The 18,601-nt window shown below is 48.1% G+C and overlaps 1 protein-coding gene across 1 annotated transcript in view; it reads right to left on the reverse strand.

The window, feature by feature from the left end:
• The window catches only part of IGF1R (insulin like growth factor 1 receptor), a 291,551-nt gene extending 275,966 nt beyond the window's left edge, over positions 1-15,585 (reverse strand). The window contains exon 1 of the mRNA XM_032391239.1: positions 14,795-15,585. Within this exon, the coding sequence (XP_032247130.1) occupies positions 14,795-14,888 (94 nt within the window). The 5' untranslated portion in view covers positions 14,889-15,585. The remainder of the gene's footprint in view (positions 1-14,794) is intronic.
• Positions 15,586-18,601: the final 3,016 nt, after the last annotated feature.

Here is an 18,601-nt window from a genome sequence, read left to right on the forward strand (position 1 = left end):
ATTAAAGATTTTATTTATTTATTTGACAGAGAGAGACACAGTGAGAGAGGGAACACAAGCAGGGGGAGTGGGAGAGGGAGAAGCAGGCTTACCGCAGAGCAGCGAGCCAAATGCGGGGCTCGATCCCAGGATCCTGGGATCATGACCTGAGCCGAAGTCAGACGCTTAATGACTGAGCCACCCAGGTGTCCCAAAGCTAGAGAGTCTTGATGTGAAGGTCAGAAAAGGCAAATGTAGTAAGAGCAAAACACAGGAATCATACATACCCAGGAGGGCATCGATTTTAAGTAAACAACTTCTAATGTATAAATCTTCCATCCTTCATGACAATGACAGCCAACCCCTAATGGTCATGGCAGACGCTCTGTTCTAAGGGACTGATGTGTATTCACTCATGAACACTTGTAACCATCCTCTGAGATGGGTGTCCTTATCATCTCCCATTTTACAGATGAGAAAGCTGGGGCAGAGACAGTAAACCAGGTGTCCCAGAACAGCACAGCTGTAGACTTCTTGTTTGGAGAGGTTCCAAGCTCTAATTCAAATCTCAAAATGGAACCTGGACCATCAACCACGACTGGGGGAGAAAGCGTCTGGGACATGGCAGAAGGCCCGCTTTGCAGATGAAGAAAACACAGACCCGTTGAGATACTTAGGCTCTACCTGCTCAAACAGGCAGAAGAGGATTTAAAATTCAGAATTCACTATCCTGATAGCAGAAAAGTAATGCAAAGTCCCCCGGGGCCACATGATGTCACCCTCCCAGGAAGCCTCCTGCTTTACTGCGTTTTGTAATGTTATTTGTCCGGTGAAAACAGTTTCGGTCCTAGAACAGGCAGCACGAATCTCTGTGCCCCAATTGCAGGCTAAGGACCGGCGACTGTTTCTCATCGAGAACTACAATGTGCCCAGTCGAGTTAAAAACATAAATCAATAGGAGTTAAAAAGCACCAGTAGGAAAGCCCAGACCTGGACGCAAAGTTGGCATCCTCTTTCAAACAAATCATTCCTCATTCCTCTCAGCCTGTGCGGTGAGGGTTGGAAATAGCCCTGCAAGATCTGCCAGCACTGCTGGGGGGGGGGGGGGGTGGTACGGGCCGTTCCCCGACCGTCCCAGTCACAGGAAGCCAGGGCCAGGGCCAACTCAGGTCCCCCCAACCCAGCTCAGATGGAAACAAGGGTCATCTCTCACCTGGCTTCCCGCAGCGCCCTTGGTGAGGAACGTGAGAGCGCTCCCCTGGGAAGGTTTTGCTACGACGAGAGGAAGTCTGGAGGCTGTAGGACTCCCAAGGTTGTAGCACCGGTCCTTGACCTTACCAGGTACCCCTGAGGCCCCTGATGAAGGTAAGTGCTCCTCCACGGGAGCTTTTCTGAAGTCCAGGGCGGCAGTTTCCAAAGGGCTCTGCTGCGTCAACTGCCCCACTGGGGACTGCTCCTCAGGGGTCCCCCTCATCCTCACCTTCACTGGTCTCCCCCCAACCCTGACCCCATCAAGATGCCAGAGCAGCCTCCCCAGCACCCTTCCACCAGTCCACTCCAGTGCTCAAAAGGCTTCAAAGCTCCCCACTGTCTACCCATCGCTGAGTCCCTTGGTGGGTACACTTGGGTTCTAAGGCCCGGGTCCCCCCTGCCCAGCGTGCACCTCCACCACAGCTCCCACGGGCCCTGCCCTCCTGGAGCGCTGTCCCCTGGAACCCTGAGTCAGACTCCCTCAAGTCTTCTCAAGTTCCTCAGCCGCTCAACGACCCCACCCCTACAGCTCACACACTTCTCCACAGCCTCAGTCAGCTGCCATAATTAAGCACTGAACACATGTGCCTGGGACCGTTCACCAGAATTTGACGGTCCCTGACTGGAGAGTAAGCCCCTTGAGGAGAGAGAAAGTAGGACACATGTTTTCCATACGCTCTCAGAGGAGGTGAGGCCATTGCGGGCCTGATGTCAAAAGCAGGGCTTTGTAACCTCCCCACCGCCCACCTTGTACCTTTCCTATTTTTTTTTTAAAGATTTTATGTATTTGAGAGAGAGCACGAGGGGGTGGAGGGGGAGAAACAGAGGGAGAAGGACAAGCAGACTCTGCACTGAGAGCAGAGCCCAACGCGGGGCTCAACCCCAGGACCCCGAGATCGTGACCTGAGCCGAAGTCAAGAACCACATGCTTAACCGACTGAGCCACCTAGGCGCCCCCCTCCCCTCCTCTTTAAATGGGATATAACCTTGAATGTAAGGATCCACGGGAGCCAGCTGGGTTAACTTAAAGACAACTTCTCTTGTGGCTCAGAGATGCAGCCCGTTAGTGGTTCCAGAGGCCGAGCTGTGGCTTGGACTTCATGAGTTTAAAATCGCACAGGGCATAAGGGAAAGGAGGTCCACCCTTGAGCGGTGATGCCCGGGGCTGGGGCTGGGAAGAGAGCCGGAGCGCAGGAGCCCCTGCGAGAGGCCAGCAGGGCCGCCATGGCCTATGGAAAGGACACAGATAAAACCAGGTGTTTGTTGGATGCTTTTGACCTGCCGGTTCTGCTGGGCATCTCAGCTACGTTGGTGCTAATCCTCGTATTATCCCAAATATCCCGAACTACAGATGGGGACGCGGAGGCCCGTAGCTCCCTTCCCCAGAAGCCTCCCTGCATCGGAGAGAGGGAGGCAGAGAGGTGTTTGAGCAGACGGAGCTTCAAAGGCAGTGCTCTGCACACGCAAACCCCACTGACACGGGCAGATGAAAGGCAGGTGCTGTACCGGCTTGTCCTGGTGAGTTCACACCCACCCTGTTGAACATTCACATGGCAACTTTACAAGATACTCTTTCACAAGGTACGCTTGAAATTAACATGCCAGGTTCAAATGATTATGTTTACATTTTCTGTAAGAAATATCCCGCCTCACCAGTCTCCTTGGGAGCATGAAGCTGTTAAGGATAATTTCTTAGGTGTTAATTAGTTTCAGGAGTCCTCTTCGCGCCATCCTAGACAAATAAACTTCCGGGGCTGGGGGGAGGGGGGGCGGTCAGGGAGCTGACTCTACCTTCAGTCGTTCCACAATGAGGCCAATCAAAGGCCTTCGCCAAAGCCCAAAAGGAAAGGGGGCACTCAAGGGATGAGAAGCCTTTATGATTGGCTGCCGTCCCTGTCAGGATCCAAGGCAAAAGCTTCCTGGCCTCACCAAGAAATCGATGCAAGAAACAGAAGCAAATGTCTGTTCACAGTATTTCTGCTGGTTCCAACCAGACCTTCCAAAGACCTTCAGCTCTTTCTCCCTTGTGTCTTGGGATCTGAAGGCTATAAAGGTCATGAGAAGTGACCTAGGCCTGCCCTGTGATTCAGGAGAGCGAGAGCAAGTGGCCAGCATCCACCTGGCCCCAAGACTCCACCCAGGTTCTCCGCATCAGGCCGGGCCTGGACCACAACACAGCCGAGCCCAGCCTGACCGCCTGCCTTCAGTCAGGCGCCCAGCACCACCATGGTTTACATGTGGCCCACTACCAACAACTGGTGGTGATGAATGACTCACTAAATCCTATCTGTAGGGAACTTACAGAACAAGGCCTCCCTCCACAGGGATAGACTCACAAATAGCCTTTCCAGGAGTTTTAAGGTTTCTGTTCACCTCAATGTGCAAAAAGCCCAATGAAAGAATGATTTTATTTTATTTTTTTAAGATTTACTCATTTTTATTTGAGAGTGAGCAGGAGGGAGAGGGAGAGCCAATCTGAAGCAGACTCCGTGCTGAGCGCAGAGCCCAATATGGGGCTTGATCTCACAACCCTGAGATCATGACCTGAGCTGAAACCAAAAGTCAGACGCTCAACTGACTGAGTCATCCAGGCACCCTGAAAGAATGATTTTAAAGATAATTTTATTGCTTTCAAGTTCTACATAGTAGTGCCTAGGACGGTAAAATGTTTCCGCTGGCAAAGCTATAATGAAAAGATGATGAATTTGTTGTAAAGAGTGCTTCCAAGTGAATGGGAGGGGAAGGTGAGAGGGGATTTACCCCCCCAAGAAGTCTTCTGTTTGAGGTCATCCTATGTGCCAGGCCACCGGGCCTTGTCCCAGGAATTCAAAGATGACCAAGGTACCATCATCCCCTCCCCAACCACTGGGAGGAACAATATGGGGGCAATGTGCTAACAGAGCTACAGAGTGTCACAGAACCACCCTGCATGCACAATCCAGGCCATCAGAGAGGGTGAAATCACAGCTAAAGCTTAAAGAAGTTTTCCAGAGGGCAAATTGGTAACATAGTTGTTTTAGGCAGAGGGGCTTTCACCCGCCAAGGCAAAGAGACTTGAATGAGTACAGCCTGTTTGAGAAAGAGCTGAAGGAGTTGTTCAAAACATCTGAGATGATGGCACATTGCAGTCTTCTCTCACATAGCCAAAGAAATGATTTCCAAATTAAAAATAATAAAAAGCAATCACAGGGAAACGATTCTAAAACTTTCGAGATGTAAAGGGGAATAACCACTATACACTAAGTGTCGTTGCAGCTAAGGAAGTCAGAAAGTAGATTCTCAAAATACCAAAAAAGCATGAAACCAAATACAGAAAAACACCTAACAAACTGCATCTGATGTGAGACCTAACACCAGTAACTGAAGTGTCCATTCTCCATTAGGAACTCTGACTGGCGAACATGCTAACTACATAAAATTGCCCAAGGCAACACCTATAAGAATGATAATTAAAGTGTTACCACATATTTCAATAGAGCAATGGGAAGTAAATCTTGCTTTATTTTTCAGAATGAATTAGTAGGCTTTATTTTCTTAATCTCTAATCTCAAAAGAAATATTTTAGAACTTTTTATTAATTAAAGTCCTGTAGAAACACCTTCAACCCTGAATTGTGAAAGGTACGCTAGATACAACAACTCTGTCAAAATTGTTTACAACAGTTAGGAAGACCCTAATTGTAGCTAATTCTTAAAGGAGTTGGCTGACACAGTACAGCAATCTTAATCCCAAACCATATCCCAATGGTTTCTACAGAAGCCTGCAGTCCCCACATTTTCCTGCAATCGGTTCCCAGGAACCAAGCCAGAAGGCAAAATAAGGGTCGGGGGGGGGGGGGGGGGGGGAAGGTCGGGAAGGAGGAGGAGATTGCTATCTCCATCCTTGGGGCACCAGCTCAGTTAAATCAGTCCCCAAACAGGCTGAATTTCTTTTCTGGCCACTAGGTGTCGCCTATGCATTAGTGAGGTGGGCAAAGCACACACTGGACACTTCAACGGCACTGGCAGAAATGGGTAACTGGAAGAATTAGGGGAGAAGGTATAATGAACAGATCTCTGAAGTCAAAGGTGAACTACAGGGGTTTACCACTGTCTGCTGAAAAAAGGTAAATCATACTACTGAGCTTTAACGAGCCAAATGCATCTTGTTAAGCACTTTAACAAAATTTTTATTGTGGAACATTTATTATAGGTCAGGCTTTATATCCATCACATGTCAATGACAAGGGCAGTCAAATACCTAGCGTGTCCTATATTCCTGGCACTATCCAAACAACACCTCTGTTCAAGAATGTCACGTCCATAAGAGCAGTAACAAGCTGAAGTCTGAGGGGCTTAGTGTATGTTAGCCTCTCTTCTAAGCACTTGCATATGTCACTTAATTTTTATAAAAAATGTACTAAGTAGGTTCTACTAAAATGACAGTTTCACAGACAAGGAAACTGAGACACAGGAAGATTAAGTAATTTGCCTGAGATCTTAGCTACTGAGGAGCTGAGATTCAAAGCAGGCTCTTTGGCTCCACTGCTCTTTACAGCCTCATAAAATGACAACAGCTCAGGTACAAGACAAAACAAATCACCACTGTTAACCAGCACAGTAGTGGTTATGAACTCAAAGGAGTGAGGGGGAAGTTAGGTCTATAGAAGTTAGAGTAATCTGAAAAGCTTCATGAAGGAAGGGGAATCTGAGTTAGAAATGAAAGGATGTCATCTCAGATCTATTAAAACCACAGAAAGGTATTGGGGGAAATTAAATTCCACCTTTAGATAGCTACCATCTGTGGGGCACCGGGGTGGCTCAGTGCGTTAAGAGTCTGCCTTCGGCTCAGGTCATGATCCCTGGGTCCTGGGATGGAGCCCCATGTCAAGGCCCCTGGCTCAGCGGGAAGCCTGCTTCTCCCTCTCCCCCTGCCCCTCCCCCCTCTCATGTTCACGCGCTCTTTCTCAAATAAATAAAAAATCTTTACATAGCTAACATCCTGTCCCTACTTTATAGATCTGAAACCTAGAGATTTTTTTTTAAATAAAAAACTCCATTCCCCAATGTTTCTGACTTTAGTTTTCTAAATATATTAGAAAATATTTTTATGTTGTTGTTTAATGAGAAAAGGAGAAAACTTCCCAATTATTTTAAGTGTCTACGTTTCTGTTGAGACTCAAAAAAGTTAAATAACTTGTTCCGGGGTCAAAGACCTAATTGACAACAAAGAAACCAGAACCAGGTGACTCTGCTGTGTTCTAGAGTAGCACCTCCTACTATTCGGTATGGGGGTGGCAGGGCAGCAAAAAGGAAAAACATTCCAGACCATGAATGCAGCAGGAACAAAACCATGGAGACAGGACTGGCATGGCTTATTAACCTCAGAGCTAAAGCATGGGTGTTGGGGAGTGCTGGGAATTAACACAGGATCCCTACAGCACAGTCTTACTAAGGATGTACCACAGCCCAGTATGAGGAGTCTTGGACTTGATTCTTGGACCACAGTGCAGCACCACAAAAGGCACATGCTGCCAATTTGAGGCTGGCCAATCCATCAGACCAGAGAGAGGGCACAGGAGTCTAAGTGGCCAAAGCAGCTCAGAGGCCTGCAGAGCATCTCCTCGGAGACATGATGCAGGCCTGGCCTGGACCAGGGTGGAGCCGGAATCAGGAGCAAATCTAAATGATTTCAAGGGACTCAGTGAGGTAGAAAGGAAACATTCGATTAACCAGTCTCCCCAGAAAAGAATGGGTTGAAGAACTAAAATGTAGAAATCCCATCCTGATCCAACATTCACTGTTGGAAATCTTATTGAGGTACATGTTAGAAAGAAAATCCCAACTATATCTCCCAAACATGTAAAGCGATTGATATCAAAAGAATTTCCCGTAACCAAACTATACCATAATGTTGCGACCTAACATATGCCGTGAACTCATTATCCGCAGAAATCAGACAACAGAGCGAAGGAAAGCTGAACAGCAGATCCTCCTCTGTCACTGGTCTCTTTGTTCATTTGTTTTCATGGCAATCTGTGCTTCTCTTTCAAATCCTGAGTCCGTGAGCTTGTGTATTATCCCACAATTACGAGACCCAGGAAAAAAAGATGGGGAGAATAAATTTAGGACAACACAGATAAATCTGAGCACATCTGATGAAGATTTTACAATCTAAATAAAGCTAATGACTTAAAGAACTGTTTGCCACCTGATAGCGCAGGTGGTTCATGGACCTCACACCTTGGCTTTCTCTAGGCTTCCTACTTTTTCCCAGGAAGTTATTAAAAGTCACTCAGATACTTCAAATTTGGGGAAAACTGTTATGCATAAACTCATGTCTCCCTAATTATCATCAGACTTCTGTTCCTTAACTATTCACTAAAGCTATTAACTAAAATTTGCCTGACCCAAATTGGTGCTGTCTCATTTACTTAGTCAAATATGTATTTCCAATATCAATTTTAGAGAGACAAACCACCCACTGATTATATTTTTACAGGAGAGGACAAGCGGAAAGTAGGCATCCAAAATATCTCAGGAAAATTTAAAAGTTCTGCTCTATAAAACATTTAAGCTTTAAGGCTGTCAAAATATATTTGTTCTCCCATGTCAAGAGTAATTCAAATGGCAGTATGCATACACCTGAATTACCAAACTGACAAATAATCCCAAAGCCAGTTTAAAGAAAGTTAGTGCCAGGTTAAAAAGAAAGTAGCCATACAAAAGTATACAAGACCGAAACAATAACGTATTTAAAACTGTCAGAATTTGAATGAATGGAATGGAAACACACACACACACAATTTTGCATAGCATTTTTATTATATAATTATTACTGAAGTAGATGCCTGTCTTGTTAAGGGGGCTAAGAGAGTGAGGAGTGAGATAAAAGAATAAAGTTTCAACCATCATCCCCCTTCCACCATCTCCCCCCCCCCCCCCCACCGCCAAGACCTTCTGGACCAGGAATACAATACTGCTAAAGTCTTTAAATATAAATGCTTCTTAAAAAAATCCAGATTATAATGTAAGCAATTTAAGGCAGGCATGGCTCTCTCGGCAATATTTGGTGGCACCAGTCATATGCATCCCCATGTGGCTAAGCCACCAAACTATTTCAAATAAGAAAGTATGAACTGCAAGACCATCAGCCACCCTATGTGGGCAAAGTCACTCAGCTCCATGGACGCATCCCCAGCAACTTACAAAGTAAGCCATCACCAGCACTTACCAAGGAGAGGATAAATATGAGAATAAAGTCAGTCCCCACATCCCTACTTACTTTCCCCAGTCATAAATAACAGCAACAATACACTGTAAAAGTTATGGCAATCGTAGGCATTCATCCCTCATCATAAAAGAAACTACTTTCTGTTATGTTCCAGTAAGATCTGAATAGCAACCTGTAAGTTTAAAAATTCTTTGTAGTCAGGGCACAAAAAAGAAAGAAAAAATATAAGCCTTGCTTATTAGTGTGTTTCTTTAGTGTTCTCAATAAATATAGCAAGTGATTTCTATGGTTTGACTCATACCTTGAAAAATGTATGCAAAATAGTTTATGGTATCAGAATGAATTTTTAAACTTAAAGACCTGAGTCCAGTAAGTGTTCAACGTGTATTTACTGAGAAAGCTCAGGGAGGGAAAAAAAAACTATTTCTCAATTCAATAAATATCAATATTTCCTTAAGATTTTGAAATGAATCAATTTCATAAGCCATCAGTGAAATTGGCATAACTGAAAAAAGTAGGGATAGCTTCAAAACTGATTATCTGGGACTTTACAACATGAGGAAAATGGATGCTTTCAAAGTTGAAAACAATCTAGTCTTCCAAAGTTCAAAAGTCTCAAAATCAAAGGTATTGTTACCATTGTGAGTCAAAGAATGGCCATCAAAATTTAACAAAAGAAACAAACTTCATCATGCCAAGGGAATATGCATCTATTGCCATTAACAACCTGACTTGTTTTTCAAGATCCTTTGTTTACTAATCATTTTATACCAAACATTTGCCCTTTTCTTAGAAAAAATCAGTTTTTACCAATCCTTGGAGTTGGGAGGGGGAGGAGTAATACATCTCTCAAAGTTTTAATCTTTCCAAATACATTGAAAATCAGTTATGCTCCCCATATGTCAACAAGTCTCAATGTGCACAAACATCAGGACTGTTGCATGTACCACCACCCCCCTCAAGTTTAAGCCAAATCATATCTTTAGAAATAACAGGAAAACCTCCTCTTGATAATCTGAGGCCGAACACCATTTTCAAGGGTTGGGGGGAGAGGGGGGGGTCAGAGTGCTTCATTCATTATTCACTTTGTTGTCTTTAGAGTGTTCAGAATTTTCCTTCAGAACAATCTCAGACAGAGAAATCGAGAAACTATACCACAAGCATGGGTGCAACCATTATATATTTAGTACAATTCAGAGGAGGGCATCTCTTGGACTCAGCACCTATCATAGGCTGGCTAAGAAAAGCTGTTCAAAGCAAGCTGACACAGATACCCCTCCATATGATATTTAAATGAGCTGTGAAAACAAATCGAAGTAAATCACAACCCAGAGAGAAACATGGCTTCTACCTTTTAGGATTAAAAAAAAAATTTCAAGATTTAACTGCCTCCTCAATCTTCTTACCCCTTCACACCTTTAAAAACAGCGAGTTCTTTTAAATTATAAAGCCTTACAATTTAGAAAGTTTCCTAATAATTTCCAGAAAGCTAAGCAATGTGTAAATCCAGAACAGTTCCATCTTCCTTACAACTCAAAACACGCTGTGCAGCATTCATGTACACACCTGTAACTCCTAAAGTTTTGGCAAAAGGTAACTGCAACACTCCATACTTTTAATCACAATTGTCATAACCAATGTTCTCCCAAAGCAGCGAGGCTGAGCAAAGATGAGTGAATGCGTCCAATGTGTCATGGCCTGCCATGCCACTGCAATCGGAGGTACAACACAGGGCTTGAGAAGATTCAGCAACATTGGTTTACTTTATATCTTAAGTCTGTAGATATGTTTTTAAAGAGCCTTTAAAATGCTGTTTGCTGTCAATTTGAAAACTGCCTATCCTGTGTTGAGTCTAAAAAAGATCTGAATGTCCAAGCAACTTTGTTTCATGAAGGAGTTTATAAAATGCCCCGAGGGCAAAAGCAAAGTCCTCTTTCTTTGTAAGCTTACGCATTGCCTAGCACAGGGTCCAGCTTTCATACAGAAGGTGCCCAATAAGTGCTGGTTGGATTCGGTTGCTTCTCAAAGCACATTTTCACAAAACAAATGAAACCAGATTTAAAAGGAAGCTACTGTCCCTTGGGGGCTCCCCTTGGCAAAACTCTAAGGCAACAAGTGAAAATGATACAGTTGATTTTCATCACAGCCCTGATCTTGCAACAATAAGGACAGGAAACATTTTTATTAGTAAACTAAACCTTAGACAAAGACCAAAAACAAAAGTAAACAACAATTATTCTCTACGCCTTTTCCTATTAAAAGGCCAAGGTAAACCTGGAAGAAGGTATAACTGTTTAAAAACAAAACTGCCTTTGCTCTATTTTTAAATCTTTTGTTCCCTGAGAAATTTTAAATTTAAAAAAATTACTGTATGCCTGCAACCACTGCTATCTTTTACAAAGATTCTGTTTCCTGCTCAGATTCTGGAGCTTTTTAGAAAATAAAATGAGCAACAAAGAAAAACCCACCACATTCATCCTCGGTCTTCACTACGAAAGTAGTTAATATTGGATGTCAAAAAAAAAAAAAGTGGAAATTCTTTACCACCTTAAAACAGTACATTATTTCTTTGTTGGAAAACATAAGAAAACTGGAAACACAAAAAAAGCCATCCAGACCCAGCTCCTAAACTTTAATCTTGGAAAAACCAACTCCGTTTCAGATGCAATGAAGGATTTTACTGTCACAAATCTGACTTTCACCAGCATTTGTGTTTCTTTAATCCAACCCCCTAATCCTTAACTTGAGCTACGTGGAACCAAGATTTTTTTTTTTTTTCCTTCTCCATGTCTCCTGTGGCCTTGAATCCCTGCTGCTGATAGAACATCAGCCATCGGTTTGTTGTACTGCTATAGGGCATAGATCTGAAAAACTCCACAAATAAAGAAGAGACAGACACCAACCTGCTGGACAAATTTACTTAATAATTTTAATCTAATCTCTATGTTCAAAGGAACACAACGCATTCTTGTCGACCTCGGCACATCTCTACCAAAAAACACAACAGGTTTATTGGGATATAATTCGCATGCCATAAAAGTCACTAATTTAAAGTGTACAATTCGATGGTTTTTAGTGCAGTGTTGTACAATCATCACCACAATCTAATTTTAGAACATTTTCATCACCCCCAAAAGAAACCCCATACCCATTAACAGTCACTCCCTGTTCCCGCTTCCCCGCCCCCCACACAACCACTAATCTACTTTCAGTCTCTACGGATTTGCTTATTCTGGACTTCATATAAATGGAATCATACAATATGTGGTCTTCTGTGATTGACTTCTTTCACTTAGCACTTTGTTTTTAAGGTTCTTCCAGTCAACCTTAGCATATTTCTTAGGTTGGATTTTTCTAATCCTTCTGACAAATCAAACATATAACCTTTTAAACTCCAAATCCTGACCCACACCCCATCCCTACTCAAAAGTACCATTTACTTGCTAGTTCCCTCTAGAGAGTCTAAACTGTAATTTGCTATTTAGGTTCTTTCCAACTTCTTATTCTGGGCTCTTCCTCTGGTAATAAAACACCAACTTCTTTAAACACCAACCTTTCACATACCTATATTTCTCTGACAATAGGATATGACTGTGCCTGGGGCAGAAAGATGACTGAACCCTTTTAATGAGATGGCCACAATCTGTTTGAAGTGAATATGGATTTTTTAAAAGAAGAGAAGGAAGAAGAAGCCATCAGATGATCTACCACTCATAACTTCCAAGACTCCCTTCTTTAGATGCTCTGTTCACATTATGTTGATATAAAACAAACATATCTGCATGACTTCATCTGCCTCAAAAACTTCTAAATCTAAGTTAAAGATTTAAAAGAAAATCACCCTACTGCTGTAGGTTTCAGTGTTCAAAGACTAAACACTAATCCTTAAATATGCCAACACAATAGGAACCAACACCATCCCAATTTTTATCACTATCCTAGACAGCCAAAAGAATTACCTATCTCCGATTGGATTCAGTAGTTTATTTCCATCAGAGTTAAATCTTCTACCACCTTTCTGACTAAAAAGCAAACACATGCTAACACTGAGCTTATCATTTTCTCCTGAAAACTTCAGAGCCGTGGGAAGGAGCAGACACTGAGTGAGGACTTGGACGAACCAAATGGGGAGTCAGAGTGCCTTCTGGCCATCCATCAGGTTTTCAGGAACCAACAATTTTCAAGGGATCCTTGAGAAAAAAACTTTGGTCTCTCAGTAGCATGAAAAATGCCCCTTCTCCTCCTGTTTTCTCAAGAAAGAACTGCCTTTCACAAAGAGCATTTTTTCATGAAGATCACTCCAAACAAGACATCCTATTTTAAAATGCCCGACTCCTTCCTCAAGAAGGCTATCATTGCTGTTGTGAATTTCGGAACTTACTAACGTTAAATAATAAAACTAGAGACACTACACACTTCGGTAACATGGCATAAAAAAATTGATTAGCTCTCCTGTGTCTTCTAAACTGTGTTTAGCTTTTAGAGGCTAGAAACCCTCTCCTGTCCCCCCCCCGCCCCCCCAAACACCATCTGTAATCCTTAGAAGGGAGCCGAAAGCCTTTCATCCAATCCAGTGAGCTGAAAGTTTAGAAAACAAAGAGCAGGAGAGCTCAGATTTGTGGAAGGTCCGGCCTCAATCTGCGACTTACTCCATGTAGTAAACACCAGTTCTTTAAAAATCTCCTCTTACTCCATCATGGACTCATTTCTTACAAGACACTTAAGAAGGGTTTGTTTACACAAACAGCCTTTCCGAATCGCCCCTGTGATGGGGCCAGACCATCCCCCCCCGCCCGCCGCCTCCCGGTTCTCCCCCTCACTCTTCAAGGCTCGGTCGTGATTTTTTAAAAGTTAATTGGCACCACCTGCATACCCTCGGCAAACATTACTCACCAACACGCCCTCACCGTTCCCAGCCCCAGTTCTCCGACTGCATTTAAACTTTCGTCGTGTTCAAATTACCCTACCATCGCGACTACGCTAGGAAACCACGTTTCAATTTTTTGAGTATGGAACCCCCTCCCTCGCCTCCCTCCACACACCGTGGGGCCCTAAGTTCTCCCTCCCTCCCTCCCCGCACTTCCCTACCCCTACCCGACGCTATCAAAACAAAAGCTATCAGATTGCAAGCGATAGCGAGCGTGGAGCGATATTGCTTATTAACTTTGTACAACGGAAGTGCGGGGCGGGGGCGGGGGGTAGGTAGTGCCACACAACTCCGGCCACAAAACCAAGGCGAGGGCTCTGCGCTCGCAAAACAAAACACCCTCCCGCCCACCTCCTCCGCTGCCGCAGACCCTGGCGCTCCTTAAACCACGGCGCACGACACCTCTCGCCAGGGCCAGGCGCCTAGGTGTCCCCGAGCGGCCGTGTGGCGACAGCTACAGCCCCGCGTTGCGAGCACGTGTGTGGAATTGCACGTCGACTCGGACCACACACCCACTCTAGCACAGTCGGATGCTGCCCGACCACCCCCAGCCCCGCCAGGAGGAAGAGAGGCGTCTACCCGCGGATAGCAACTGGGTTGAAGAAAATCCCAGAACCCTTTTAACTAGTGGCCCAGACTCGCTCCCCGGAAAAGCCAGACTGATGTAGAGCCCCCGACCTAGCTGTTTTCCAGGGGAGGGGGGGTGCTAAGCGGGAACGCTCCCCCCAACCCTTGAGCGGCACAGGGCAGCCGCGGGAAGCCGAAGCCGGGGGCAGGTAACCCGCCAAAGATCGGGCGAAAGTGACGGGAAGGGAAAGGCCAGGATCCCAAAACGCCCGAGGGACCAGGCGCGTTGGCGACGAGAGGCCGAGCTGGGAGGTTTGGAAACGTGTCCTGGGGCTGCGGGGCCTCTCCGCCGGGCGCCTCCCCCTGGAACACCACGGCCGGTGGGCTCCCCGACCCCCGCCCCCGGGCACCGTGTGTGCCCCAGCAGCGAGGGCCCCGCGCGGCCGCGGGAGCTGTCACCGCCGTCTGCGCGCCGCGCGGGGGCCAGCTTTCTGTGCGGAGTGGCCCGCGCGCCGGGAGGGGGTGAGGTGTGGGTGGCGGGGCCCGGGCCGGCGCGAACTTCCCCGACGGAGTCCCAGCGCGGGCACGAGCGCAGCCCAAGACAACCGGCCCGCGGGGCAGGGCTCTCGGGACAGCGAAAGAGAAAGCCCCCGAGGCCCTTCCCGTGCGAGGGTGCGCTGAACTGGGGCCCCGGGGCCGCTCCGGCCTTCCAGCCGAGCCCCTCCGCACCCCGCCCCGCCGCTCCCGAGCCCGGGGGCCCGACAGCTGCGACAGTGGCAACTCGGGTTTCGCAAACAGGGCGCAGCCCCTCGGAGGAAAAGTTCCCGCAGTGGCCGCGGGCGGCGGGCACATACTCACTTTCTCCACTCGTCGGCCAAAGCGAGAGCGCGGCGGAGAAAAACAGGAGCCCCCACAGCGAGGTCGGGGACCCTCCTCCGGAGCCAGACTTCATTCCTTTTATTTGGGACGAAATTCCCCTCTCTCAAAAAAAAAAAAAAAAAAAAGGAAAAAAGAAAAAAGAAAGGAAAAAGGAAAAAAGAAAAAAACGGGAAAGAAAAAGTCTCAAACTCAGTCTTCGCCCCCTCCAAAAACAGGGCGAAAGAAACAATACTCCAAAGGCGGCGCCGGCCGGGGACCCTCCGGGTGCGCGGAGCGGGCGGGCGGCGGCGCGGGGCGGCCCCTCAGCGCCGGCAGCCTCGGCCCAGGGCTCGGCGGAGTCGGGAACCCGAGGCGCGCCGGGGCGGGCTGTCGGCGTCGTCGGCCTCCATTTTCAAACCCAGAGAGGCAGGAGGGGGGGAAAACTGCACAGAAAGGGGGCAAAGCCCAAATTCGTCTCGGCGAGGAAAAACAAACCCGACCCCAGGCAGAGGGGGAGGCTGTCCGACACCCGAGCCTACGCGGCTGGAGGGCGCGACGCAGTTCGCAAGATTGCCCCGAAGTCCGGGTCGCGGGTGAGGCCGGCCAGGGGCAGAAATGCGGAGTAAAAATGAATGAGCGGCTCCCCCTCCTCCTCCTCCTCCGGGCTCCGCTCGCCGCCGCCTCCTCCCTCAGCGCCGCCGCCGCCGCCGCGAGCTCCTTCCCAAATCCAGAACACACACAAAGCGGCGGGCCGGCCGCGCCGCGCTCAGCACTCCCGCCGCGCCGCCCGGGCTCCGCGCCGGCCCCCGCCCGGCCCCCGCCCGCCGCCGCCGGCTCCGCGCGCGGGGGCTCCGGCTCGCTGAAGGTCAAAGCCGAGGCGCGCAACGCGCCGTGGAGCTCCCCTCGCGCGGGAGGGGCGTGGAGGGCCCGGGGAGCGGGGCCGAGGGTCTGCAAGCGCCGGGCACGGGCGCGCCGGAGACAGGCTCGCTGGCGGCGTCCCTCTCGCTCGCTCGCCTCTCTTGAGTTCGCCTGGTGCGCTCGCTCCTCCTCGGGTTTTTTCCCTTTTTTTTTTTTTTTTTCCGCTCAGCGGAGTTAATGCTGGTAAACAAGAGCCTCAGCCTCGCCGCGCCGCTGCCGCCGCCGCTGCCACACACTGGGGGCTCGCGCGCGCGAGCTCTCGGGACCGCGCACACGCGCCCGCGCGCACACTGGAGCGGCCACAGCCGCAGCCGCGGCGCGCCGAGGGCCCGGCCCAGGACGGCGCGCGCCAAGAGCCGGAGCCCGGGATTCCAGGGACGTGCGGAGCGGAGCCCGGGCGTGGGGTGCGAGGCTGCGAGGCACCGCCCCCGCCCCCCGCCCGCGCCGGCACACGCGCGCGCGCGCCCACACGCTCTCGCCCCCACCCGCACTGCGCCGGCCACCCTGCACGCGCCCTCCCCTCCCGCAAGACTCCAAAAACAATGCCCCCGGCGCCGGCCCGGGCTCGGCGGAGGGGCAGGCTGGGGAGGAGAGGGGAGGAGGGGAGGAGGGGAGGAGGGGAGGGGGCGGAGCGGGCGGAGCGGGCGGGGTGAGCGGGCAGTGCGGGGCCGGAGAGGTTCATTGAAAACAACAGCACGGCTGGAAAGCGCGTTTCCTCGGGTCTTGAAAAGCTTCATTGTTTCTTGCAGCTGTTGCAAAATAAATAAATAAGTGCGTGCATGCGGCATTTTTTTCCTCAGCGTGCTGGAAAGCCCGAATGTGGCGGGAGGGGCACACCTGGGAGAAAGGAGACCCCCAAGCTACTAAGACAGGCACTTTCACGCAAGGCTGGGACGGCCGCGGCCTCGCGACCAGGGAGCCCGGAGTTCTGGTGCTTGCGGGGAGCTGAAGGGGAAGGGCGCGGCCCGCATGGCTTGGCTCAGGGGCGCGAGGGGAGACGGCCTGCCGCCCCCCGCGGGCCCCGAGCCGGGGAAGGGGGGCCCAGACAGGCTGCCCCGCGTGCCCAGGGCGCGTCCCCGCGGCGGCCGCCAGGGGGCGCGGCAGGCGCCGGGGAGGGCCGGCCGGCGGAGTGTCGCCTCCCTCCGGGAGAGGAAATGTGGGGGCCCGGGCAGGGGGCTGGCCAGGCTGGGTCGCGCTGGTCGGGCCTCCACGACCCGCGGCCCGCCCTGGGCTCTCCTCGCGGCCTCACGAGGCTCGGGGCTCCACCACGTGGGCGGCTGCGGGGAGCGGCCGAGGCGCGTGCACAGTGCGGGGCTGCGGGGCCCCGGAGGCTGGGGGGGCGTGTCCGAAGGGCTCCTGAGGATTGGGTGGGGGGCCGGGGCCGAAGCCCGGGCTCGTACGGGTCTCCCGGCTGGTGTCGGGACCCGGGAATGTGCCGCACACACGCGCGATCAGTGGTCACTGCGGCAACCCATCCGCACCTGCCTGGGGTCCTCCCGAGCACGTCTCTCTAGTTTCGTTTGCTACGTAAGTGACTAGAAACCAGCACCAATTCCAGGTCTCCTTGGTGGTTTTCCTGAATGTGACCAAGGAGCGGTTTCCCCAAAGAGAGACTGCCCTAGGACTGCCATCTAATGAAATAATGCTGCGGAGACCAGGTTCTCAAAGGAGAAACAGCCCAGCAATGGCTGGAGAAAGGAGTTTGAAATACGTGGACTTTTAAAAATAGTGATTGGACCACGTGTCGTCTGTAATGTGGTCCGGTTTCATGACTCAGGCTGATTGATGTCAATAATAAATAAAAAAGAAGATGGCTAATAAAAGAGTTGGGAATGTCTAGATCGAGTGGCAGTGTTTGTCTCAAACAATTAGGCTGTCTGGTAAGAGGAGAACGTTTCTAAAGGAAAGGTAGGTTTCTTTTTTTACTCTAATTGTAAAGGATTTCCGAGTTACATTATGCATCCCATCGTTCGTAAATAATTTTTTCAATTAAGAACTGAAAACAAGTCAGAAGCTATCACGATGGAAACCTAGCCCTTTTCCCCCCTATATTTATTTCCTAGATCATTTTTCCCCTTGGAAATTTTTAGCTCAATTCAGTGAGTCAGTGTATAGAAAGGAAATAAATCTTTTTTTTTCTTTTTTAGTTAAAAGAGTCATTCATATGGGATTTGTTTTTGTTTAACTGAAATTCAGCTTAATTTTCAAATACAATGTTCCAGTTTTAGATGTTTCTGGACATTAGCAAAGGAAGAAACATATTAGAATCTTTAAAAAGAAACTCAAATTTAGCATGTATCATTTAAAAATAAGGCACTATATGTGAATAATTAAAATTTAGTTTACTAATTTTTAAAATATTTCTTCAGAGAGTTCCCTGCATGAGGTTAATCTTGATGCCCACAGATCCATTCTGCAGCTAAATGTAAAGGAATATCAATATTATATTCTCATCGTATTTAGTGTTCAGAATTTTTTAATACATACTTGTAAATTAAGACAAAAGTTTAGAGCTGATTTTAAAAGGTGAATGCTAATATAAGCATCTTTACTACACAATATATTTCAAGTATTAGTAATAAAAATGCCCATTGAGTTGTCACTGAACATAAGGAGGTTTATGGAATAAAGAGAAATGTATAGTTATTTATACTGTAGAGTTTTTTTAACCAAAATTATTTTTCATTTGTGAGTTTTTTAAATGTTTGTGTTTTCCTAAAGTAGTAGGAAATACATAAGATTAAGTTATTTTAGACAGTGAAGTTACATGCTTACTATTATAGAGCTTAATATTGAGAAGAGAGTGAAAATTTAGATTGCTTTTTAGCTCTAACTTGATCACCTAGACAAAGAAGGTGATTTGTGTTTTCTTCAAGGATTACGTTCTAC

Source organism: Phoca vitulina, unplaced genomic scaffold, assembly GCF_004348235.1.
Source record: "Phoca vitulina isolate PV1807 unplaced genomic scaffold, GSC_HSeal_1.0 scaffold61, whole genome shotgun sequence".
Lineage (NCBI taxonomy): Eukaryota > Metazoa > Chordata > Mammalia > Carnivora > Phocidae > Phoca > Phoca vitulina.